Here is a 21,445-nt window from a genome sequence, read left to right on the forward strand (position 1 = left end):
ATATAGTTGTTAAAACATAATAAAATATATGACACACTGGTATCGAATCGGTACTCGGTATCGGCTGATACACAAGTTCAGGTATCAGAATCGGTATCGGGAAGCAAAGAAATGGTATCGGGCCATCTCTAATTGGAAGCAAAAGATGGTATTCTAAATTATTATAACAAAAAAAAAAAAACAATACATAGGATGTCAACCTATTAATTCTACAGGGGAAATTTCATATCCATAAAGCGAAATTTTCTAAATCTCGGCCAGCTTTTACTCATTTCAGAATTGAATTTCGGAATTTATTTGAGTCTATTCAAATTATTAATTGATAAGAAAAGTATATAGCTGATGTACTGCAAGATTGTTTCAAGGAAATGTGATTATAGCCTACATTCCATTTCACCTTTTCTTTGTATTGTATTTTCTGTATTTTTGTATTGTTTTCTTTTTTTACCTTCTTTTATCTCTTTGCGTATTGAAGTGCCTTTCTTCTTGAGTTTTGTATTTATTTATCATTAAATAAGGTTGTAATGTTCTTTGGATGGAAATTAATATTTTTTTGGATATGTTTTGTAAGTATGATGCCGAATTGTTCAAACACTGTACAGCATATTTGTAAAGTTTGCAAACAAACAAAAAATAAATAAACTGTAGCCTATTTCATGCGGTCAAGCAAGCCGACGCTCCTACATCCGGCGTCACATCAGCAGACACTAAAATTGTAGTGCACCCGTACCCTGATATCGATCTGATATCGATAAATGCATTCGAATGGCTCAGATCGAGCAGACGAGCGCTAGCGATGAAGTTAGCGTAGGGATCATATAGTGTGACTACGTCCAGTTTACAAAATAAGGTGTTGACAAACCATATAAAAAAAAACATTGAAATCATCTTAATTGTATTATGTTTACAATTGCAAGTTATAAAACACGTAACCTGTGTGTCTAAAAAATAACCACTAAATTGTGAGTGGAAATTTACTTTATTCTTTGATTTTGTGTTCGAATGACATCTTGAACTGTATAAAGTTAAGAACTTTTACTTTATGAATTTAGAGATTTTTTTAAAGTAAAAGTACCAATGTGTCCTTTCTAGAGAAACTGAATAAGCCTTTTTCGTCTAACTTTGATGTGGTATAATTAACATATTAGTAGTTTTTTATACTCCGTGCACAAATACTTTGCATTCTTTAAACTACGGAGTAAAATGGTTCAAAGTCAAAACATGTCGGCCATAAGTAGTTTGAGACACTACAAGTACAGAAATTGTATGATAATGAACTACTTATGTAAGGAATGTTTTTCATACCTCATCAAAGTTAGATTGAAATGACACAGTAACGTGTTTATAATTTGCAAATGTGAATATTAATTCAAATGATCAGTTTTAAATGTATTTTATTATTATAATTTGTCAACACCTTATTTTTAAATCCGGACGTAGTCACACGTGTATCCCTCCGCTAACTAAATTGTTAAAAAACTAGCTGTTTATATTAGCTAGACCGTCGTCAACCACATACAATACAGATCAAAAAATGAAGTTATATCTAACAGACGTGAGACAACGATTTAATAAAAGGGGGGTTCTTCAAGTTGAGCACCTTTTACTCAATACAGGTGTTTTGCTGCTTTTGTAACGTTACGAATGTTATAACGTTACTAGCTAACTAGCTAACTACTGATACTACTACGAGGACTAGCTAATGCTAACTAAAAAGTCTTACGCTATCTGTTACTAGCTAAAGTAACGTTAGCTAACTTGCTAACCCATTAACGTTACCAAAATTCACTAGCTAGCTAGCTAGTGGTAGCTAGTAACGTTAATGTTAGTGGTTCAGTTCAATCAGTTAAATCACCATTAAACTTGGTCTCAATGCACTCTACAATTAAGGTAATACATAATAACACACACAGCAACAAAACAAGTGAACAGCATTAAAACAGTAACAATACAAAACCAGTAACAATAAGTGAAAATGTTTGTTTGTGAAGGACACAGAAAGGATGATGTGTTACGAGTAGAGGTGGGTTTTCATTCTAGATTTAAAAATGTCTGAGTGAGCTTCTGTAGACAGTGGGAGGCCATTCCAAAGACGGGACACCAGGGGGCACGGTAGGAGAAGAATGGTCTACAACCATGGATATATTAAGAGAACCAACCGATTTTGTGTTTACTTGGGGAATGACCTTTCTTTAACTGTCTATGGGAATGACCCGATTGACACCAGGAGACCAGCATCAAGGGAGCGGAGAGGGCGTGCCGGTGTAAATGGTGTAAAGACAGAGAATGTCTAATAAGTACAGTAGGGCCCGTAGACGGGCTCTGGTAAAGCTCAGATAAATAATGTGGTGCGAGTCCTTCTGTTAAAAGTTGCTTACAGCGAGTCTCGTTTAATGTAAATATCCCATTTAACGTAAGTGGATACGAGTGTTATGTATATGTTATTGTATTACAAAGTATAATCAATGTAATGTCATCGAAAAGTAATCACCTTTGGTAAATGCAAGTTGTATCATCTGGCATTGGTTGCTAGGTTACAGAATAGACGGAACTAAAGCGGTTCACATTTGTTGTGCCCGGACGTTTTATTCTGTTGCACACCATGCCCTTGACTTCCTACGAGAGGTGATAGTCGACAAGTAAACGCAGGCGGCTGGGAGGTCACATCAGTTTCTGAATTGAAGGGGAAACTCGTCGTTATGGGGTTTATACCAGACCAGGGAAAGTCTCTCCCTCCTCCGGCAGTCGCCAACAGGAACTCGGTGTGGCTGGCCGGTGTAGGCTGGTGTTCCGCGATGCTTCATAATGCAATTAACCACAGGCCGCCGCTAAAATCAGGTTAGCATGTTTGTTAGCTGCCTTGGTAGCTTAGCTTGTCTACGGAGGCGAATGGGACATTTAACCAAAAAGCAAAGTGACCTGCCCTGCCCTTAGCAGAAGTTCAACATGTTGTGTCATAGCAGAGCAGTAACGTTAACTTGTTATGATGATAGCTGAAATATACGTGCAGTTTAGTGTCCCAAATTCCCCATACAGTGTCCTTAATTAATTATGAACCTGCTAAACCACCTGTGCTACCCTTACCCTAACCTGTCTCAAATAAGACCCTCATCATTTGGGACACTCAGTTTTTGGAAAATAATTTGGGACACTAAACTGTGTATACAGGCTGAAAGTGTGTGGTACCCAACTTTCTTTCCTCTGCTCGCAAATGTCTCAAATCAAAATAACAAATGAACTGCTAAATAACCGCAAAATGCTCTGTTCATTAGTGATGCACCAATGTGAAAATTGTGGCCGATACGATAATCGATATTAATATTGCTGTTATGGCCGATACCGATATTTACCGATGTTGATATCTCTGTATAATAAAAACAAATTTTTTTGATAATCAAATAAAGAACTATTTTCCAAAACGCATTTTATTTTTTTTTTATTTTTTTTTTCCCGAAATGACTGATATTGGCCACCTTTACCTGTGTGCAAAATAGGACTGTCATCAGATTTTCAGAAGGAAAAAAATAATATTTATATAATTGTATATAATTTGACATCGAACCGATACCGATGTGTTAAAAAAATGACCATATCGGCCGATATTATATCGGCGGTTCATATAACTTTATGACTATAAAAATATAATTTACATAACTGTCGACAGACAAAGAACAGTGTAAGTAACAGCATGCGTCATATCTGTTTTATTAAACACAAAATGAACAATAAACTCACCCAACAACAACATTGTCTTTGGCGCTCATTTTAAACTTATTTCAGAGTTGTTGTTTTTAGATCCCAAACTGTATATGCAATGTAATCAAGTATATTTATTTATATGTTTAATCTTTTATTATAGTTTTGAATTTGACTTGTATTCATGCTTTCAGCGCAAAGTTCATATTCTAGTATTGTCTTGTTGTGTGCTAAAAACACACTCATCATTTGTCTCATTTTCCTTTTTTAGGGGTTCACCGACAATTCCTAATGGCAACAATTGGTTGGTTCATCGGCTACCACCTTACAAAATATGAAAATTACACTTTCGCCAGACTTGATCGAGATATGAACGAGTACATCAGACTCCACCCGGAGGAATTTGCACCAAAGGGTAAGTGAGTTTTTAGTATTTTTGCTCTGACAGAAGACACAAGAACCAAACAATACAGCTGTCCTCATGTTTAATCTTTGATGCACGCTTCTTAATATTTGATAGTTATTAAGGTCTGGGGAAGTACACTATTTAGCCCCACTTCATCCACCTATCTGTGCAGTTAAGTAAATTCAATTGGACATCACTGACAGATTTTTATTTAATTTATTTTTTTTAAGATAATTTTTTGGGGCTTTTTTTCACCTTTAATTGACAGGACAGTTAGGTGAGAAAGGGGAGAGAGAGGGGGAAGACATGCAGGAAATCGTCACAGGTCGGACTCGAACCCTAGACCTCTGCGTCGAGGCATAACCCGCCATGTATATGTGCGCCTGCTTTACCCACTGAACCAATCCGGCCAACACTGACTGATGTTTGATGACAATTTGTTGCATAGTTGTCAGGTGGATTTTCATCAAACCGAGGAACAATATGTCAAAGAAAGAACTGCAGTGTTGGTATTGTCTGTTTATTTAATAATAGAAGCATGCAGTGCTCTGTATGAATATATTCACTATGCAGCATACTTGTATTACTTTGTTTCTGTATGGTCTGTTATTCTATTGCACATTATCCTATGTTCTTAGTATATTTTTCATATATTTTACCATCCCTAACGGCAATCATATGCTGATAACAGACCAGAATCTTAAAAAGTGCTCAATATGAGGCTAATTTGCTTAGCACCGCCCATGACGATTGTGATTGGTTTAAAGAAATGCCAATAAACCAGAGCACGTTTTTCTCCAATCCCGGAACGCTGTGTGGACTACCCTCCACAGCGCTGTGGAGGAGGGTCTGGCAAAGCAAGATTGGGAAGCCCCATGCTTTGTAGTTTGTGGCTTACTTTCTGTAGTGTTTGAAGTGCAATGTGACATTCATACATTTTCACTTTTTTAAAACATGGCCCACGTATGAGTCTTATCAAATGGTTTCTCTCTTATTTCTTTTATCTCCCAAGAAAAAAAGACCTTTGCAGAGATTGTCGAGCCCTTCCATCCTGTGCGCTAAGTGTCGGCGGCTGACGAGAAGGCGGAGGGGAGGGAGAGAGAAAACACTTGGCAGACTGCCATCTGTCTTGAGTGGTGTTTTTGTGAAATCTTTCTGTCATTTATTGTGTGAAATATAGTTATGTAAATAAAAACAATACCCATCTTCAACATTTTCTGGCTGAAATTTTCCTGCTTAGTCAAAACAGTAAGCATGAGTTTTTGTGTTTGGACATAAAACAAGCCTAGAACACGTCTCTGTGGTTCATGATCATTTAATCAATCAACATTTTGCTTAATCTTCAACACAGTGTCCAAGGGACAGGTAGCAAATGAAGAGATAGAATTGATCAGGTTTAACATTACACGTTTGTTCAATATCCATTAATTTAGACACATGGGTTCACTGAATGTAAACAGTTAAGACATTTGAAATGCGCAGGTGACTTAGTAACATACAGCATATAGCACTTTTACAAACACCTGATATTTTGCCTGATGTTCACATATCTTACATGTTTTCTAATTTGCCACTCCAATGATGTCCATATATTTCTCAGTGAGGCTCTGAGTCTTCTTGGTTAGGTCGCTCATCACACAAAACAGTCCCTTCAGGTGGAAGCGGAAGAGAGCTTCAGGATCCGTGTCCAAGAGAGGCTCCAGGGTCTCGTTGAGCACTGTGTTTTTGGACTTGTGATCATCTTGGAGAATCAGGCTGCACTCCACTGTGTTTCTTATGGCCTTGAACATCAGGTAGTTGCCGTACAGGTCTCTGCAGGACTCCTCTGCTGCTTCGCAGTCCCACACCTCATCAGAGGGAACGTCACGCAGAAGGCTCGGCAGGAGAATGGTGTGCTCCATGTCACTGACAGCTGAGTCGTATCGTCTCAGAGCCAGGAGCAGGTTGTTTTTGATGAATTTGGCTTCGGCAGACTGCATGGTTCCAGTTGGATGTGGTTGGCTGCTCCTGTGCTGTGGTGGCTGACAGTAGGAAGCAGTGTGCAGTGCAAAGCCATGAGAGCAGATACCGGTGAATTTATATGCTTAGCACAGATGGGTTGATCAGTCCAGTTATGTAACTGCATCACCCGATACCTTTTGAGTGCTATGTGGAGTCAAACTCTTCTCTTTATTTGATTTACACAACCTGCTATTACTCTGAGGTCATAATAATGTCTGACCACATTTCAAATCATTAACCATGCAGATAATTATGTTTGCATGACCCAGTGATAGCATGGTTTTGAATATATTATTTTAAGTTTTAAAAAATGAGCTGAGGGATGTCAAATTGTGGACCCAACAAAAATAACCGTGCTGTTAAACCAAGGTCAGCTGTGTTTACATTTGCAGGTTATCTTAGAGACTTGAACTCCTGTTTTTTTCTGTTATCAGTTGGCAAATAATATTGCAAAATATAGCCTTAAGATAATTTAGAGTGTAATCTTTAAAATAAAATTAAGCTTTATCAGAGTTTTCATATAATCATAAAAATGGAAGGAAGGGTCCAGATGGGCCTCGTGCATACATTTGTTTCTAGATCTGATTCCCCTCGAAACTCAGGTATGTTCGATAATAAGTTCTTTCATGTGGGAGAAGAGCTCTGGTATTTTCTGCACAAATGGAAATGACAGCTCTGCAGACAGTCTGTCACTAGTTCAGAACAATGCACAAAATACGACGTGTGTGTCACTTAAAAAGACAAAGATCATTGTTCAGAATAGGATGGCTGCTCTTGGGATCAGGTAGGATTTAAAATATATGTTGAGTGACCCATGAATAACAATGATTCTAAATGCTATATGTGACTTTGTGGTTTGATAATGCTTTTTTTATGCATAACTTTGTATAACTTTTCTCACCCCTGATCATTTAAAGTGCTCATATTATGCTTTTTGGCTTTTTCCCCGTTTCCTTTATTGTGTTATATATCTTTCTTGTGCACGTTATTCGTTTACAATTAAAAGTTAAAAAGCCAGTTAAAAGCCCAAAGTCCACCCCAAAGGGACTTACCATCTCCAACAGAAAACACTGTTCACAAACTGCTCCAAACAGCTCTATTGTAGTCCAGCCTTTACTTCAGAGACAAACGTGCATCACTTTGTAACACACGTTATAATGCTCTAGCTGCTAGCGTGGCACACCCTCATACTCCGCGGCTGACTAGCTAGCACCAGAGCCCGTCTACGGAGAGCCTGTTCACTCCCTATTCAACCCCATTGTACCGAATTTGGTTGCAGTTCCACCAGAGTTCCACTGGGGGTGATTGCAGGCGAACGCAAAATGAATGAGAGTCTAATTTGTCTCTTTCGCCTGATTGTCGTTGAGAAATCTCAGATTCTATTGTAGTTTTTGCAAGTTCAACATGGATTATAAGTCGAAAATTGAATGAACGAGTATTTATCCTTTCGATTTCTTACAGGTTGAGTCGTTGCCCGTAACACACTAGCATTCTGCTAATGAATGCTGATTGGTCAGTGAAGGACTATAACGTCATTGATATTTTAAAAATAATAATATATGTAGACCAAAAAAGCGACTTTAAAGCAGCCATATTATGCTCATTTTCAGGTTCATAATTGTATTTTAAGGTTGTACCAGAATAGGTTTACATGGTTTAATTTTCAAAAAACACCATATTTTTGTTGTACTGCACCGCTCTCTCTCACTGCTGCAGCTCCTCTTTTCAGCTGGTCTCTGTTTTAGCTACAGAGTGAGACCTCTTTTCTTCTTCTATACTATCTTTGATTGCACTGCACATGTGCAGTAGCTCAGATGTAGATCATGTCAGCTAGCTAGCTCCATAGACAGTAAAAGAAAGGCTGTTTCTACAACTTCGGTCAGTTACAAGGCAGGATTAGCTGGGAGACTTCTAAATGAGGGCGCACATGTAAGTAGTTCTTTTGTAGATTATGGTGAACTTGTGTGTGTTGTAGCAGTGCTTTGCTATTGAGAACGAGGTAATAGCGAGGTAATAGCGAGCTAATGGTTGCGGTTAGCCTGCTCGTTTCGGCTTGTGACGTCACAAGCCGTGCCGATTTTGAACAGCTCACCCAGAGACTGAAGGCAGGACACATTCAGAAACTGTATCTCACTCTAAACAGCATGGATGGATTTTTTTCAAAGTTTGTATGTGTGTGGAAGCACCAGAGACACAATATAACACCCCAAATCCCAGAAAAAGTGATTTTTTCATAATATGGGCACTTTAAAAAAATCAAACACCCAGCAGGGTGTATTTTCTTTGCCTCCCCTTTCGAATGCAACATTACAATTACTAGACAAAAAATTATATTCTGAGAAAAGTGGATTTTGAGTAGTAGGTATAACTCCATAGACCTCCATTCATTCTGCACTCGCCTGTGAGCGCCCTCATATGGAACCAGAGTTGAACTGCAACCAGTTCAGAAGCTAGAAGTTTCTTGTGAGTGGAAGTTCTCCCCTTATTAGACATTCTCTGCTAGCAGTCCTTACCTAGGTACTGCGACTACGAACAAAGATGGAATAGAAGTGTGATGCCTCACTCTGTAGCTAAAACAGAGAGCTCAACACACAGGGTGAAAAGAGGAGCTGCAGCAATGTGCAGTACAACAAAAATATGGTGTTTTTTGAAAATGAAACCATGTAAACCTATTCTGGTGCAAAATGAGCATATGTTCACTTTAATTATTTTCTTATCATTATTTGCCAGTGTACTATGCAAAACACTTTAGTAAACATAGTAACAGAAGATGTTAAGCTACCAAGTCAAGGAAAAATAGTGCAGTTTGTGCAATGTGATACATCACATCAATAATCTGTTGCATAACTTCTACTCAGGCATTCAAATCTGGTGAAAAATGGAGGAAAAAGAATATACAGTAATACAGTGTAAAGATTATTTTCTTTAAAAAAAAAAAAGAGAAAAAACAGCAAAGTAAAGCATTGGATTTCATGTCAGTTTTACATTCAGTCAGTATATTCAGTTACCATCCAATTTTTATACAAGCAACAGTGCTGTTTTCATGCAGATTGATCTTACATGAGCAACAACACAAAACAAGGAACAGACAATCTCAGTGAGTGTTTTAGATGTACAGGATTAACATAGGCATAGGAAGTGCTTTCTCTAATTACGTTTTGTAAGACATAACAAGTCATTAAGAGTTTGGCAGTTGTCTTCTTTTGCCACCTTACTTTGCACCATCTACTCGAACCATGATGGGAATCTGAAAGCAGATGGGTGTCTCCCTTCACTGAGACTTTCCAAACACATCACCTGGTAAAAAAAAATGTTTTTAAACTTTGTAAAACGTAAGGGTCACAGTTCAAGAAATGTGAGAGCACAAGCAGAGGGAAGAAGACAACTTCTCTGCTTCCCTCGGGCGATATACAGAGAGATCTACTGTGTTGGACCGCTCAGTCAGTTCATTCAGTTCAATCTGTGCAGTTTGAGACGGGACTTGACCAATCAAGCACATATAGCGTTTCCTCAACACTGCTGCATGCTGAAAACCCTCCAAAAAAGTTCTGAATTCCCACAATCCAGCTCGTTGTTTCTAGATTCAGTTCTTCAGATCTTTCTTCTGTTGGCCTTTAAGAATGATTTCCAGGACGTTGGTGAGATCCATCATCTTGGTGAGCATTTCCATGATGTCGGGATGATCCTTGGCTCCACTGATGAACTCCTCCAGTGTCAGCTCACCTGAGGAGCCAAGTCGAAAATGGCATCAACACATTTAAAATAAAAATCAGGGGCTTCCAAATTGGGGATTGGAGACTACTAGAGTGTTTATCAATGGTTCATATTCATGCTTTAGCTCACTGGGCTGGTCTGGTCTTAGTGACATTTTTTCTAACAATGAAAGATTAAACATCACGTTAGTTCATGCAGGACACAGAAGTCACATGCACACTAATTGAATTATCATTCCCACCAGTCACAACCAATCACAGCCATTTTTTCACATCAGGCGGTCAACATGTATTTATTGATTTTATTTTTTTTTTACATTTTACAGACAAAAACAGTACAACAAGGCACATAACATAAAACAGAAAAGAGACCATGGTTCAAATATAGTAGCTGTAGTACCCATAGTCATAAATCTGTACATCCATAGGTGTATGCTTACACGAAAAACATACCACCGTTGTTTATCTCAACACCGTATAGTACAGATGGCACACTACAAGCATTAAGAGAATGTTATCTTATTTAGACAAAAAAAACAATAAAAAACGATTGGTCCAGCTAGTTATCACTCCGACCATCCACATCCATACTGTTAGTCTCAAAAAAATTGAAGAAAACGCTCCAAATTTTCCAAAACTTGTCAAGCTTATTTTTTGTTGTGTAACTGTCCATTTAAATGTTTCCCTACTCCTCACTGCTTCCTGCTACGCCAATGCTGCCTCACACCACTGCTGCTGGCAAAGCTTGCCTCGACCACCCCAGCCTCCACCTTCCTGGTTTAGAGTGTCATCATAACTTAACTCTGAAATAGTTTTAATGTCTTGGATTGGGCCCACTCTTGTGTACAGGAGGGTCTCAGCAGTATGCTCCCTGTTTCAGCTTAGCATGCTGCTTGGCTGATCCAGGGAGCATCATTAGAACAGAGTCTTTCCATTTTTTGCAATAAATGGTTAAATCTATGATGAGAGTGTTCCTGGCTGAACTGTTGTTATGTTCAGGGCTACCACATTATTCTATCATTACATATAACTCCTAAATTGACAATACAATATTCCTTACCTTCTCCGTTGACATCAATCTTCTCATATATAAGAGTTACAATCTCTTCTGGAGGGACATCATAATTTCTGGTGATATCTTGAATAGCCTGATAGAAGAGTTCACACAGTTAGTTAACTCTTAGGTAAATGGACACTTGCAATGACTAACTAGGAGACTTGTTAACAGTATATGGCTATTACACCTACTACTAACCCTAAAACGACTACTAAAACCATGATATTTAGCAACCTGAACTGTATGGCTACGTGAAGTGCATTCCACAGTTTTTAGATCAGGATTTGACTCTGATTAGGTGAAAAGGTGTCGGTACCTACAGTTATTGATATAATAGTTAACATAATAGTGACAAGGTGAAGAGCTGTCATGCAATCTGTAGGGTAATTACTGTATGACTACTTTAGTGGCTGAACTAGGTAACACAGTAAGCATGGACACATTTAGACTTTGGGTTGGATAAGAAGCCCCCATGGATTAAGTGTCATGTTCAGTACATGGCACATTTTTCTTTCAGAGCAGAGCTTCTAAGCTCGACAATTCAGGAAACCTTGAGCTGCTCAGCCCCATAGATCTGTGAACCTCTAAGTATAAAACATTCAAAGCAAAATACACTGTACCTTAAATATGGTCTCCAGTTCATCCTTGTCAATCTTCCCATTTCCATCTTGATCAAAGAGCTTGAAGTACCACTTTAGTTTCTGGTTAATTTCTCCTTTCAGTAATAAACTTATTGCTGCGATGTATTCCACAAAGTCTATATAGCCATCCTGCAAAAGGACACATGAGAGAAACCGTTAGTGGAAGGACTATGAATCCAGCAACACCAAAAGGTGATATTTCGATTAAGATTTTAAAAATAGGAATTGTATCAGTTATCGTTTTATCACTCTATGCGATGGCTATAGGGGTAATGCAATGCTAAGGAAACTATAGCAGATATTTACAGATACTGTTAATGATGTACTTCTCATTTACAATGTATAACCCTTCGTTCTGGGTGCTACCGACAGAATAAAGAAGAGTCTAACCTAAACTGATTCAGAAACCTCCACAAACTGTTTAAAATGTCACGTAAAACCATTTGAAATATTGCAGCGGGCCTCTTATTTCCACTGCAAAGTTTGTTTCTACAATACTATTACTACTAGATTCATCCTTTGAGGTTCATTCATCAGGAATTCACCAAGCAACTGTCTCATCAGCTGTCAGACAGATCAGACTTGTAAGGGAATTCATCACACAATCCATTTTTTTTTCCTGAACAGGGAAGAAGAAATGTGCTGCAGGTGTCTTCTTACCCCATCCATGTCAAAGGTGATGAAGACCTGGTCCACATAGCTGCTGGACTCCTCTGTCATACCGTTCATGTCAAGCATAGTCTTGAGCTCAAAGAGCGTTATAAGTCCTGAAGGAGACTCCCTCATGAATTTGGCGTACCAGTGGTGCATGTCCTCCTCCATGATATCATCCAGGTTGGAGTTATAGGAACCCATTATTCCTCTAAAAGGTATGATTTTGGTCCAGAGTCCTGCAGAGAGCCAGTGGTGAGCATGAGGTGAGAGAGGACAGTGTTCCTACAGAGCAGCTGAAATCTCATGCAGCGACCGCCTTAATCTTTAAGTCTTTGCACAGCCAAAAGGAGACATAACCCTTTAATAGGATAACTGCACAAGTCTTCTGAGAAACTCAGGACATTGCATGCTATTTGACTAAAGTGGGCTTGGTTACCAAGGGAGCTGGGTCTCTACTGTGTAACTATTAGTTTAAACCCTTGACTCTTGGAAAAGTATAGGGTTTAATTGAAGACTTCCACCAAGGAGCTGGGGGTCATAGTCTCATTTCTTTTGTCTATTAAATTCATGCAAATAAATACTGCCCACAGAGCTGCATGCCCCAACACTAAGGTTATCACACACCTCTGGGATTCTTTAGGGAATTAACCAATAGGGGTGTGCAAAAAAATCGATTCATATTCGTATCGCGATTCAAGCTCTACCAATTCAAAATCGATTCATAGGATTCCAAAAATCAATTCATATTTAAAAAAAAAAAAACAATAATGGCTATGTATATGTAATGGCTATTGTCCTGAAAATTAGTTTAGCTCGCCATTTCCATAGATGGCGCTGCGTCGAATTCACACTGACGCCTTGGCACGCTTGTCATAATCAAAAGAAGGAGTGCAGCAGAAGTAGTTTAGTTGACGCAAACAATGGCAAACCTCACAGAATCATGCTATGTGCAGGCTTTGCAAAGAAAAAAGTTAAGTATTTTGGAAACACCACAAACTTGAGAACTCACATGGTACAGCATCACCCAGAGATTAACATTAAAGACGTGGACGAACAACAACCTAAAGTACCTAACATGCCAGTCAACCAACGCACTCCCTTTCAATGCTCTAAACTCCCACCGAACTCTGAACGAAAATCTCTTTTTATTTAACAATTTTATTTTATACTTGAATTAAATGTATTTGAAAGCTGGCCAAGGCTTGGCACTTTGCAGTTTTTAGTTGCAAAAGTATTTTTGAATTAAGACATAAAAAGTAATATCAAACTACATTTAATTTGTTGTGTTTCTTTTCTTTTAAATTGTATGTCTACTGCAATCACATGGAAAAAGTAACTACATTTACATACTGTGAATCGTTTTTTTTACTGAGAATTGTTTTTGAATTGAAAATCGATTTTGAATCGAATCGTGAGCCTAAAAAAGTCAATATCGAATCGTGACATTTTCTGAATTGTGCACACCTATTAACCAAGGGAATTCCTGTTGGAATAAACTCATCCTCTTTACAGACATAAACAGACTAGGGGGAGTATTTGTGTGCTACAAAACACACATTAAGCCTCTTATGAAATATTACATAAATGTTATTATAATATATAAATATGCTCATACATTGTATGGGTATGTTTTTTCAAAGCTAATCATTTAGACTTTTAAATTGTGTGTGCTTATGTGTATTGGAGGCTTGTCCTTTCTAGGGTTGCCCTGTTTTAAAAGAATGACTTAGATATTTTAAAGATACAATGAACAAAAGCTATGTATAAATTGAAAAGGGCAATAATGTTATAGTTATGATGGCTCAGTGCAGTATATTAATGCTTAATTGTTAATAATGCTTAACAGGCCAGAAGTGAAAAGTGCTCAGGTCAGACACGGATGCTGCAGCAGAGTGCATTACACAGCACGAACTGGGATTTTGTGCTGGTTTGCAACAATTTAACTATATGTTTTGGACAAAAGCTATTACACAAGAGGTAGCTACACTAATTTCTTTTGTGAAAAAAAGAAGTCAAAATCCAATGCACGTATACTTTGCATGTTGCACTTTAGTTTTCCTGGTATGTTACCTCAGTGGTTTTCTAAATGGGGTCCAAGGATCCTCAGGAATCATTGAGGAGTTGCAGGGGGTTCATAGGGGGAATTATTTCATTTCACTATAATTCTATCCATAAGTGACACAATGACAGAATACAGTATATGACTATTTTGATGATGGGTTTCATTCACTTTCTGTAATAAAACATAGATTATCAAAAATCCTATCAGATGGGGGTAGGTAGTCTAATTTAGGTTCGTTTAGGGGTTCTTGACATGAGAAAGTTTGGGAATTATTGAAATAACTATTATCCCGATCTGATCTGAATGTTTTCTATTAATAATATTGACTTGCCTTGCAGATAATTTAGCCATTTTCAACCCCTTTTCCAGCTTTAGTTTCCACAACCAGGTCCAAATAACTCAAACACTTTCTGTGTGATATCGACAAGCAGGAGGGTCGGGTTGTTGTTTTTTCTCTGGAAGACAAGCACAAAGGTATACTGCTTGGACCACAGTCAACAATCAGCCACTGTCTGACCCTAAAATGACAATAGGATTAAGGTTATTGACCCTTGTGTTGTCTTCCCATCCACCGTGAACTTGTCTTTCTGGGTCAAAATTGAAAATCAACTTCTTTTGTCACTTTTTTCAGTGCTTTTTTTACTTCATGATCAATAAACCTTATTTATATGACATTAAGCCTCATTTTTGAGTTAAAGAAAAAATATATATATAATATATATATATATATATTATGAGGTATTTGGACTAATAGTTAAGATCAGAACATGTTGAGTGAATCACTGACGGGCTTATGTCAAAGTTTAGTTTTTGGTTTTGAAACCATTTAAAAATCTGTTTTCAATTGCTATAAAAATTGTATAAAACATCCAAAATTCTTTGAAATTAATCATTAATTTGAACCGCAAAGAACCTTATATTGTCTTGATTGTTGTTAGTGTTTGTCTTGCCTCTCAAACTATGAGGGTGTTGCATGCTTGTTACTTTTTTATGTTTATCTCTTTATGTATCTGCCTGGGGACAATAGATGAAAATTAGCTATGGTGCTAACTCTAGCATATTTACATTGTGTACTTGTACTGATGTCCATTAATATGCACTGTCCCTATCTAAATAAACAATAAAATAAAATAAGTATGGAACCCGTGCAACCTTCCTCCATGCATCATTGCTATATTTTTGGTTGAAAGAAACCCATACTTCTGATATTAAAAAAAAATCTGAAAAGGAAAACACAAGGGTTAAGTAATTTCTTAAAATAGCGCTCATATTCATCAATCTAATCACATCAACCCCAGCCTTATAATGTAAATCAGCTTTATTTAATTTTTTAATTGCATTTAAGAGTAGATTTGATCTGTGGCAGGGTTTGAGTCAATATATAAAAAAAACCCTGCACACACACACACATTCAGAATGCATAAATAAATGTTTAACCAATGTTGACCCATGACTGACCTATGTGTGGCTCTGCATGATCAGTCGCAGAGGGCCACGTGTATGATAAAATTTAGAGAGTGGTGGTGTCTAAGCTAAGAGGCTATCAAAGGTCAGGGCTTATTATAGTAAATCTGGCTTTAGACGATTAACAATTCTCAAAATAGGATTAAGGAGATGGACCACCAGTGACTATACAGGCAGCTCAGGCAGCTAGTATCTGTTAGCCTATCAGGTATGCACAAGCATGATCCATGCTGCCCTGTGCCGTAGCACATGACCTGGCACTGCTGCCAACAGATAAAAAAAGTGTTTACTTTTACAGAACAGAGATGGACACATGCAGAAACCCTCCCAAACATCAAAGAGCAGTTCAAGTTAAATACAGTTCTCCAGTCAAAATCAATAAATACAGTCAAACAGAAATGTGCCTGTGCCTTGTTTATCCCAACATTTGCAATATTTGAGGGTTCCAAAGAACAGGTGGAGTGATTTGGTTTTAAGTACAGTAACACGCTGTGGACATCTCTTGGATCCCACTGATGTACTCTGTTTTAACTTGACCTTCTGACCAGCATGTGACTGTCATGCAGCAGGGATGTTTGAGAACTGCGTGTGAAAATATATTTCCCCTTAAGGAAAAGGTGGCCCAGGGGGAAAATGCTCAGTATGTATTTCTATTCTATTTCTATCAGTATTATTAGGAATTTATGTCATACACAATTTCCAAGTGATTCTAATCGTGCCTTTTCAGAATAGCCAAAATTAGGTCCTCAGTAAAACCCAGCTGGTTGTGGGGTTAAATCTTGTATACGTGCACTCCCATCTGAATGATCATTTACTGCTAGACAACACTTATATTCAAGTATAAATTCTATGCCAACCTAATACTTGTTCATACCATATTTAGATATTTTTATTATTGAGTATATTGTCAAAAGGGAGATTATTATGAGATTATGACTTCCACTGTAACTGCGTGAACTTCACATTAACTGCGGTTTAAGCTGTGACAAATAATGCATCTGTAAAAATAAATTCTTTATTTGAGAAGTAACAGGTTTTATACATTTTATCTTATGTCATTATGTCAATCAAACCATTACCATCAACTGTAATCAGATGAGTTCTTACCACAAAAAAAAAAACGTCATACTATATATGTTTGGCTCCAACTTTAGCTCTTTCCATCAAGTCTTGTACTGAGTGCAAACAGCTGAAGGGAAGATAATTATAACCACCTGGTGGATGTGAAGAATGACATGTTTGTGACAAGATAATTTGGCACAAACATTAATCACAGCTGTAATCCTATTAGAGGCTAGACATGTTGACATGATCGCTGCCAGGAAACAGACTGCAAACCCACATACTGACACAGCTCTAGTTGATATACATGTGATATGCCACCGGTGCTATTAAATACAACAACCTGCTACTAACGCAACTCAAGAGGTAAATATCAATGCAAGTTCTCAATCGTTCGCTCCAAAAAGAGACAGAAAAAAACAAGAGAGACTAAAACAAAGGAAACAGTAACTGTTCACTTAAGATAAGATAAAATAGACTTTATTAATCCCACAGTGGGGAAATTCCTGTGCTACAGCAGCTCAAAAGAAAAAAAATGTACACACAACAGAATAACACAAATACACATTAAGTAGACATAGGAGAAAAAATATACATAAAGTATAAGAAATTGTTATTATAACAATAATAGTAATAAAATAAACATATTTTCACAATAAACACCCTTATATAAACAGACAGTATATAGATAGATAGATAGATAGATAGATAGATAGATAGATAGATAGATAGATAGATAAGATACTTTATTCATCCCAAGGGAAATTTTAGGCATCCAGTAGCTTATACAAACATAACACAACAAACACACATACACACACACATATCTCACATACATAAAAATCACTCACAGAAATTTAAAAAGTTATAAAAAGTTATAAAAATCCCAGAGTTAAAGGTGCTATGGTAGACTGTGTGCAATGGTGGTAGTGCAAAAGAGAACAGTGCAGGGATTGAACAGTGCAATAGCTTATTATTAAATATTAACTATGACTATGAAAAGACAAGAATGCAAACATAATAGAATTAGAATTGCTTGACAAATATATATATATATATATATATATATATATATATATACACACACACATTAAGAACAATATATAACAGGGAATACGTTATAAGATGTAGATGTTATGACCACAGTCCAGATTGTGTAGGAGGGCTAATATAGCCTATAAGACAGTCAGGTGTACAGCAGACAAAGTGATATAATGGTAGGGGCTGAGAAAGACAGGCTCAGGCCAGAGATGTTCACAAGTCATTTTTTGGTCCAAGTCGAGTCTCAAGTCTTTGAGCTTGAGTCCAAGTCAAGTCTCAAGTCTTTGAGGGGAAAATTCAAGTCAAGTCTCAAGTCTTTTGCCATCTGATCTGTCCCTAACACTGTATTGTTAAATCTTATGAATTCAAAGCATGTCCTGTAGCTACCATCCATACAGTACAGTATCAAAATCAGTTGTGGGATAACTTTATGGGGTCTACATCCCTCTAGCCCTCGGACCTGGTGAAATATTGACCTAAGTCTGTCACATCATATGGATACAACTATACATATACAATTTGCCTGTTCCCAGCATTAGCACACTTTCCGATGGTTAGCTTGTTACCTGTGACGATATATGCTAAATGTAACATCTCTTTCACTCAAAAAAAATGTCTAATGTCGAAGTGGAAATCAAGAGAATAGTGGCAGCGCCACACCAGTTAAAGAACAACATGCATCTCAGTCTCAGTCCAAATTACGCACAATAAGCAGTTTGAACTCACTGATGTAATGCCGTTTATTTATTTTCTAAGTGTTAGTACGCTCAGTGAAACTGAATCCAGCACGAGGGAGATCCGACTCAGAGGAGAGAGGTTAGTGAGGCCAGCGTCTCCACGGCAGGTGACAGTGCGCAGGGATCCGCTGCGCCACGCATGGATGAAATAATGAAATAATAAACAGGACTACAGTAACAGAAATATGTGCAGAATGAAGACAGTCAAGACTACCCAGTGTTTGGTGGACCGGGTACACCTTGTTCACTTATTAGCCTACAAATCATCCACGGGATCAAATACGCATCACCCGGCACAGCGTTTGTTCCTGGGGCGATGGATCCGTGCGTCCCGCCTCCTGTGCGTCATGGATGTCTGAGCCTCAGCAATTACTAACTATAAAGATACAATTTGCCTGTTCCCAGTATTAGCACAACACTTTGCGATGGTTTGTTACCTGTGACGATATATGCTAAACGTAACGACTCTTTCACATTAGCAAGTGACTGACCTGCCTGGGTGCGTTTGGAGATGCCTGATGAAGTTCGACGTTGTTGATCCGGTGATACACACCTTGCATTTAGCTGTTCGCTTACTGCCACTGTTTACTAAGTTATTGAAAGCAAAACTAAAGACAAAAGGAAACACAAACTCTGAGTGCGCGCGCACATAAGGCATAGCGCATGCATTACGTTGCACATTATAGCAAAGGGCAGGGGACATGCAGCTCGTCATACGTTTCCCCATATGCGCCAATAAAAGAAAATAGAAGTACATGAATACATTTAGATTTAAAAAGCAATAATTGCATTAAAACAGGTTGTTGACGAGTCTCAAAGCTCGAGTCCGAGTCAAGTCTGAAGTCTGCTGTTTGTGCGACTTAAATGCGACGATGTCGAGTCCGAGTCTCAGACTCGAGTCCCCATCTCTGGCTCAGGCTGAAAAGTCCATTTCTCCCCTCCCCCTTTGTGTGGTATTGAAGAGTATATGGATATGTACACAGATATACTTAGTTGCATGTTTGGCATGCACTCACACATGTCAACCACAATGAACATTACAAATACAGCAGGTTCATTCTTTATGTATAGAATATATAGTTGTATATGGACACGCATAGCCTTCACTTACAACATATACGCAGCAGCAGGCTAACTTTCCTGTACAGTTCTCTAAAGCTGATTACCTTAAGCGTTTGTCTCTCTTGGCAAATATCTATTGCATAAGTTCAGTCAGGGAGACTACTGTTGCATGCTTAGGCCTGCAATCCTCTCACACATGCTCACTCATTATTCTTTGCTGTTCTGTCTGGGGCTGTCAATCGTGTTATCAGCTGTTCTCATCAGCTGATCTCATCTATCCAATAGCTCAGCGGTACACCTACATTGTTAGCCTATCACCCTGCTGCTGCCTCTGTTTAAATATGATTCTCTCTGCCTTCAGTACATTCATGCTCCTGTTATGTGCGTGGTACATTCACGGCTGTTACACTGTTTAAATCTGTTGTCCTCTCTGTTGCTGTCAGCTTTCATTTCAGTGCTCTGCACCTCCCCATCGATGCCAGTCTTCGCAGATTCTTAAGCTCCATCAGCTTAATAAGAACCATCACCCCCCCCCTCACCACCACCAGTGTCTGGACTCCATGGAGGGAATTATCTACCTGCTGCTTAGGGCAGACACCCCTTCCAAAACAAAATTCCCTGTACAGTCTAAGCGCCAAAGACTTTCTGCCAAGACCTAAATATCACATATCATCTGTTATAATAAGCATTCATCTTTACTTCATTCACTTGTCTCTCCTTTTTGAACTGTTTTAGAGGGACACACAGTTTTGGTTAGCAAATCTGCAAGTATGGTGACAGAAAAAAATGGCACAGATATGTAAATACAAATATTTATTTTACATTTAAAAAAAACAGTTATTCAGCAACAGGTTTTGTACAAATGATCATACATGAAATCACAGTGATAGTCAAGAAATGAATATACATACTTACAGCACTGAAATTTATACCAAGACTCTTAGAATTAAACTTGCCATTAAACTAGGCACAGTAATACACAATAAAATCTCAAATACAATATTGAAAATTGTATTTTATACACTGCATACACTAAAGGATTTTGGTTGCCATTTTAATGTGCGTAAAACCACAGTAGGCAGATGTCCATTTCATCTGAGAGGTCATGCACTGTTGATTGATTTGACTAAAGAACAGTCTTAAAAGCCTATTAAACAGAACACACATTGAGATCATCCACTTGACCTACAGCCATAGTCGGTTTGTGTGACTGTGACCATGTAGCTTCCTCTGGTAAAAATGCATCATATGCAACATTTCTACAGACTCATGGGAGAATCACAAAGTCTGAGAAATCATATGTACTCTGTGAAACAGTCTCCTTCTACTTGCAAGAGAAACAATAAAATAACAAAGACAATTATATATGATATACCATATACTGATATACCAGTTTTCCAGTCTGTTTTTAAACATGTGTCTAGAGGTGTAAGAAAATCGATACACTTGAGTATCGCGCTATTTTATTTTGCAATACTGTATCGATTTTCAAAAACACAATATAGATTTTTTTTTTTTTTTTTTTTTTTTACCTGCAAAAATATTCATGTAAGACAGTGGTTGAAGTTTATGTTGTGTTTAAACCCCCTACTGCTAGATGGCTATGCTGAGACACACCACTAGTGTCCTTGCCTAACAGTGCCTAGCAGTGTCTGACTTTTTGCTAGAAGCTAACAATGTAGCTATGGCTGAACTTTGGCCTACTTTAACATGTAAAAATTTGCTCACTAAGAACCTGTGAACCACAATCCCAAACTGGCAGTTTGACTTTCTGTGTACTGAATTGTTTACCTAAAGTAAACTTCTTTGGCTTTTATGCACATCATGTCTTTTTTATAAATATTAGTTT

The 21,445-nt window shown here is 37.8% G+C and overlaps 3 protein-coding genes across 3 annotated transcripts; 1 reads left to right on the forward strand and 2 right to left on the reverse strand.

The window, feature by feature from the left end:
* The first annotated feature begins 2,568 nt into the window (after positions 1-2,568).
* ndufc2 (NADH:ubiquinone oxidoreductase subunit C2) lies at positions 2,569-5,313 on the forward strand. The gene is made up of 3 exons (XM_031297517.2): positions 2,569-2,838; positions 3,968-4,111; positions 5,115-5,313. Exons 1-3 carry the CDS (start codon positions 2,700-2,702, stop codon positions 5,162-5,164), a joined length of 333 nt encoding a protein of 110 aa, XP_031153377.1. The 5' UTR covers positions 2,569-2,699; the 3' UTR covers positions 5,165-5,313.
* Positions 5,314-5,401: 88 nt separating this feature from the next.
* Positions 5,402-6,170, reverse strand: LOC116048403 (thyroid hormone responsive). The gene has a single exon (XM_031297516.2). It carries the CDS (start codon positions 6,079-6,081, stop codon positions 5,665-5,667), a length of 417 nt encoding a protein of 138 aa, XP_031153376.1. The 5' UTR covers positions 6,082-6,170; the 3' UTR covers positions 5,402-5,664.
* Positions 6,171-9,301: 3,131 nt separating this feature from the next.
* Positions 9,302-12,478, reverse strand: guca1c (guanylate cyclase activator 1C). Its single transcript, XM_031297515.2, has 4 exons — positions 12,175-12,478; positions 11,494-11,643; positions 10,877-10,964; positions 9,302-9,826 (listed from the first exon to the last, which is right to left on the reverse strand). The coding sequence occupies exons 1-4, from the start codon at positions 12,367-12,369 to the stop codon at positions 9,687-9,689; spliced, it is 573 nt and encodes a 190-aa protein (XP_031153375.1). The 5' UTR covers positions 12,370-12,478; the 3' UTR covers positions 9,302-9,686.
* Between the last annotated feature and the right edge of the window lie 8,967 nt (positions 12,479-21,445).

This window comes from Sander lucioperca, chromosome 5 (assembly GCF_008315115.2).
Source record: "Sander lucioperca isolate FBNREF2018 chromosome 5, SLUC_FBN_1.2, whole genome shotgun sequence".
In the NCBI taxonomy this organism is placed as follows: domain Eukaryota; kingdom Metazoa; phylum Chordata; class Actinopteri; order Perciformes; family Percidae; genus Sander; species Sander lucioperca.

Bases quoted from the DNA above. Each gene is read 5' to 3' on its own strand.
- ndufc2 (XM_031297517.2), top strand. From the start codon at position 2,700: ATGGGGTTTATACCAGACCAGGGAAAGTCTCTCCCTCCTCCGGCAGTC. The intron at 2,839-3,967 runs GTTAGCATGTTT...TTCCTTTTTTAG, and splicing joins CAGGCCGCCGCTAAAATCAG to GGGTTCACCGACAATTCCTA. The intron at 4,112-5,114 runs GTAAGTGAGTTT...TTATCTCCCAAG, and splicing joins GGAGGAATTTGCACCAAAGG to AAAAAAAGACCTTTGCAGAG.
- LOC116048403 (XM_031297516.2), bottom strand. From the start codon at position 6,081: ATGCAGTCTGCCGAAGCCAAATTCATCAAAAACAACCTGCTCCTGGCT.
- guca1c (XM_031297515.2), bottom strand. From the start codon at position 12,369: ATGGGTTCCTATAACTCCAACCTGGATGATATCATGGAGGAGGACATG. The intron at 11,644-12,174 runs GTAAGAAGACAC...GTCCTTTTGCAG, and splicing joins TCACCTTTGACATGGATGGG to GATGGCTATATAGACTTTGT. The intron at 10,965-11,493 runs GTACAGTGTATT...CTCTTCTATCAG, and splicing joins AACTGGAGACCATATTTAAG to GCTATTCAAGATATCACCAG.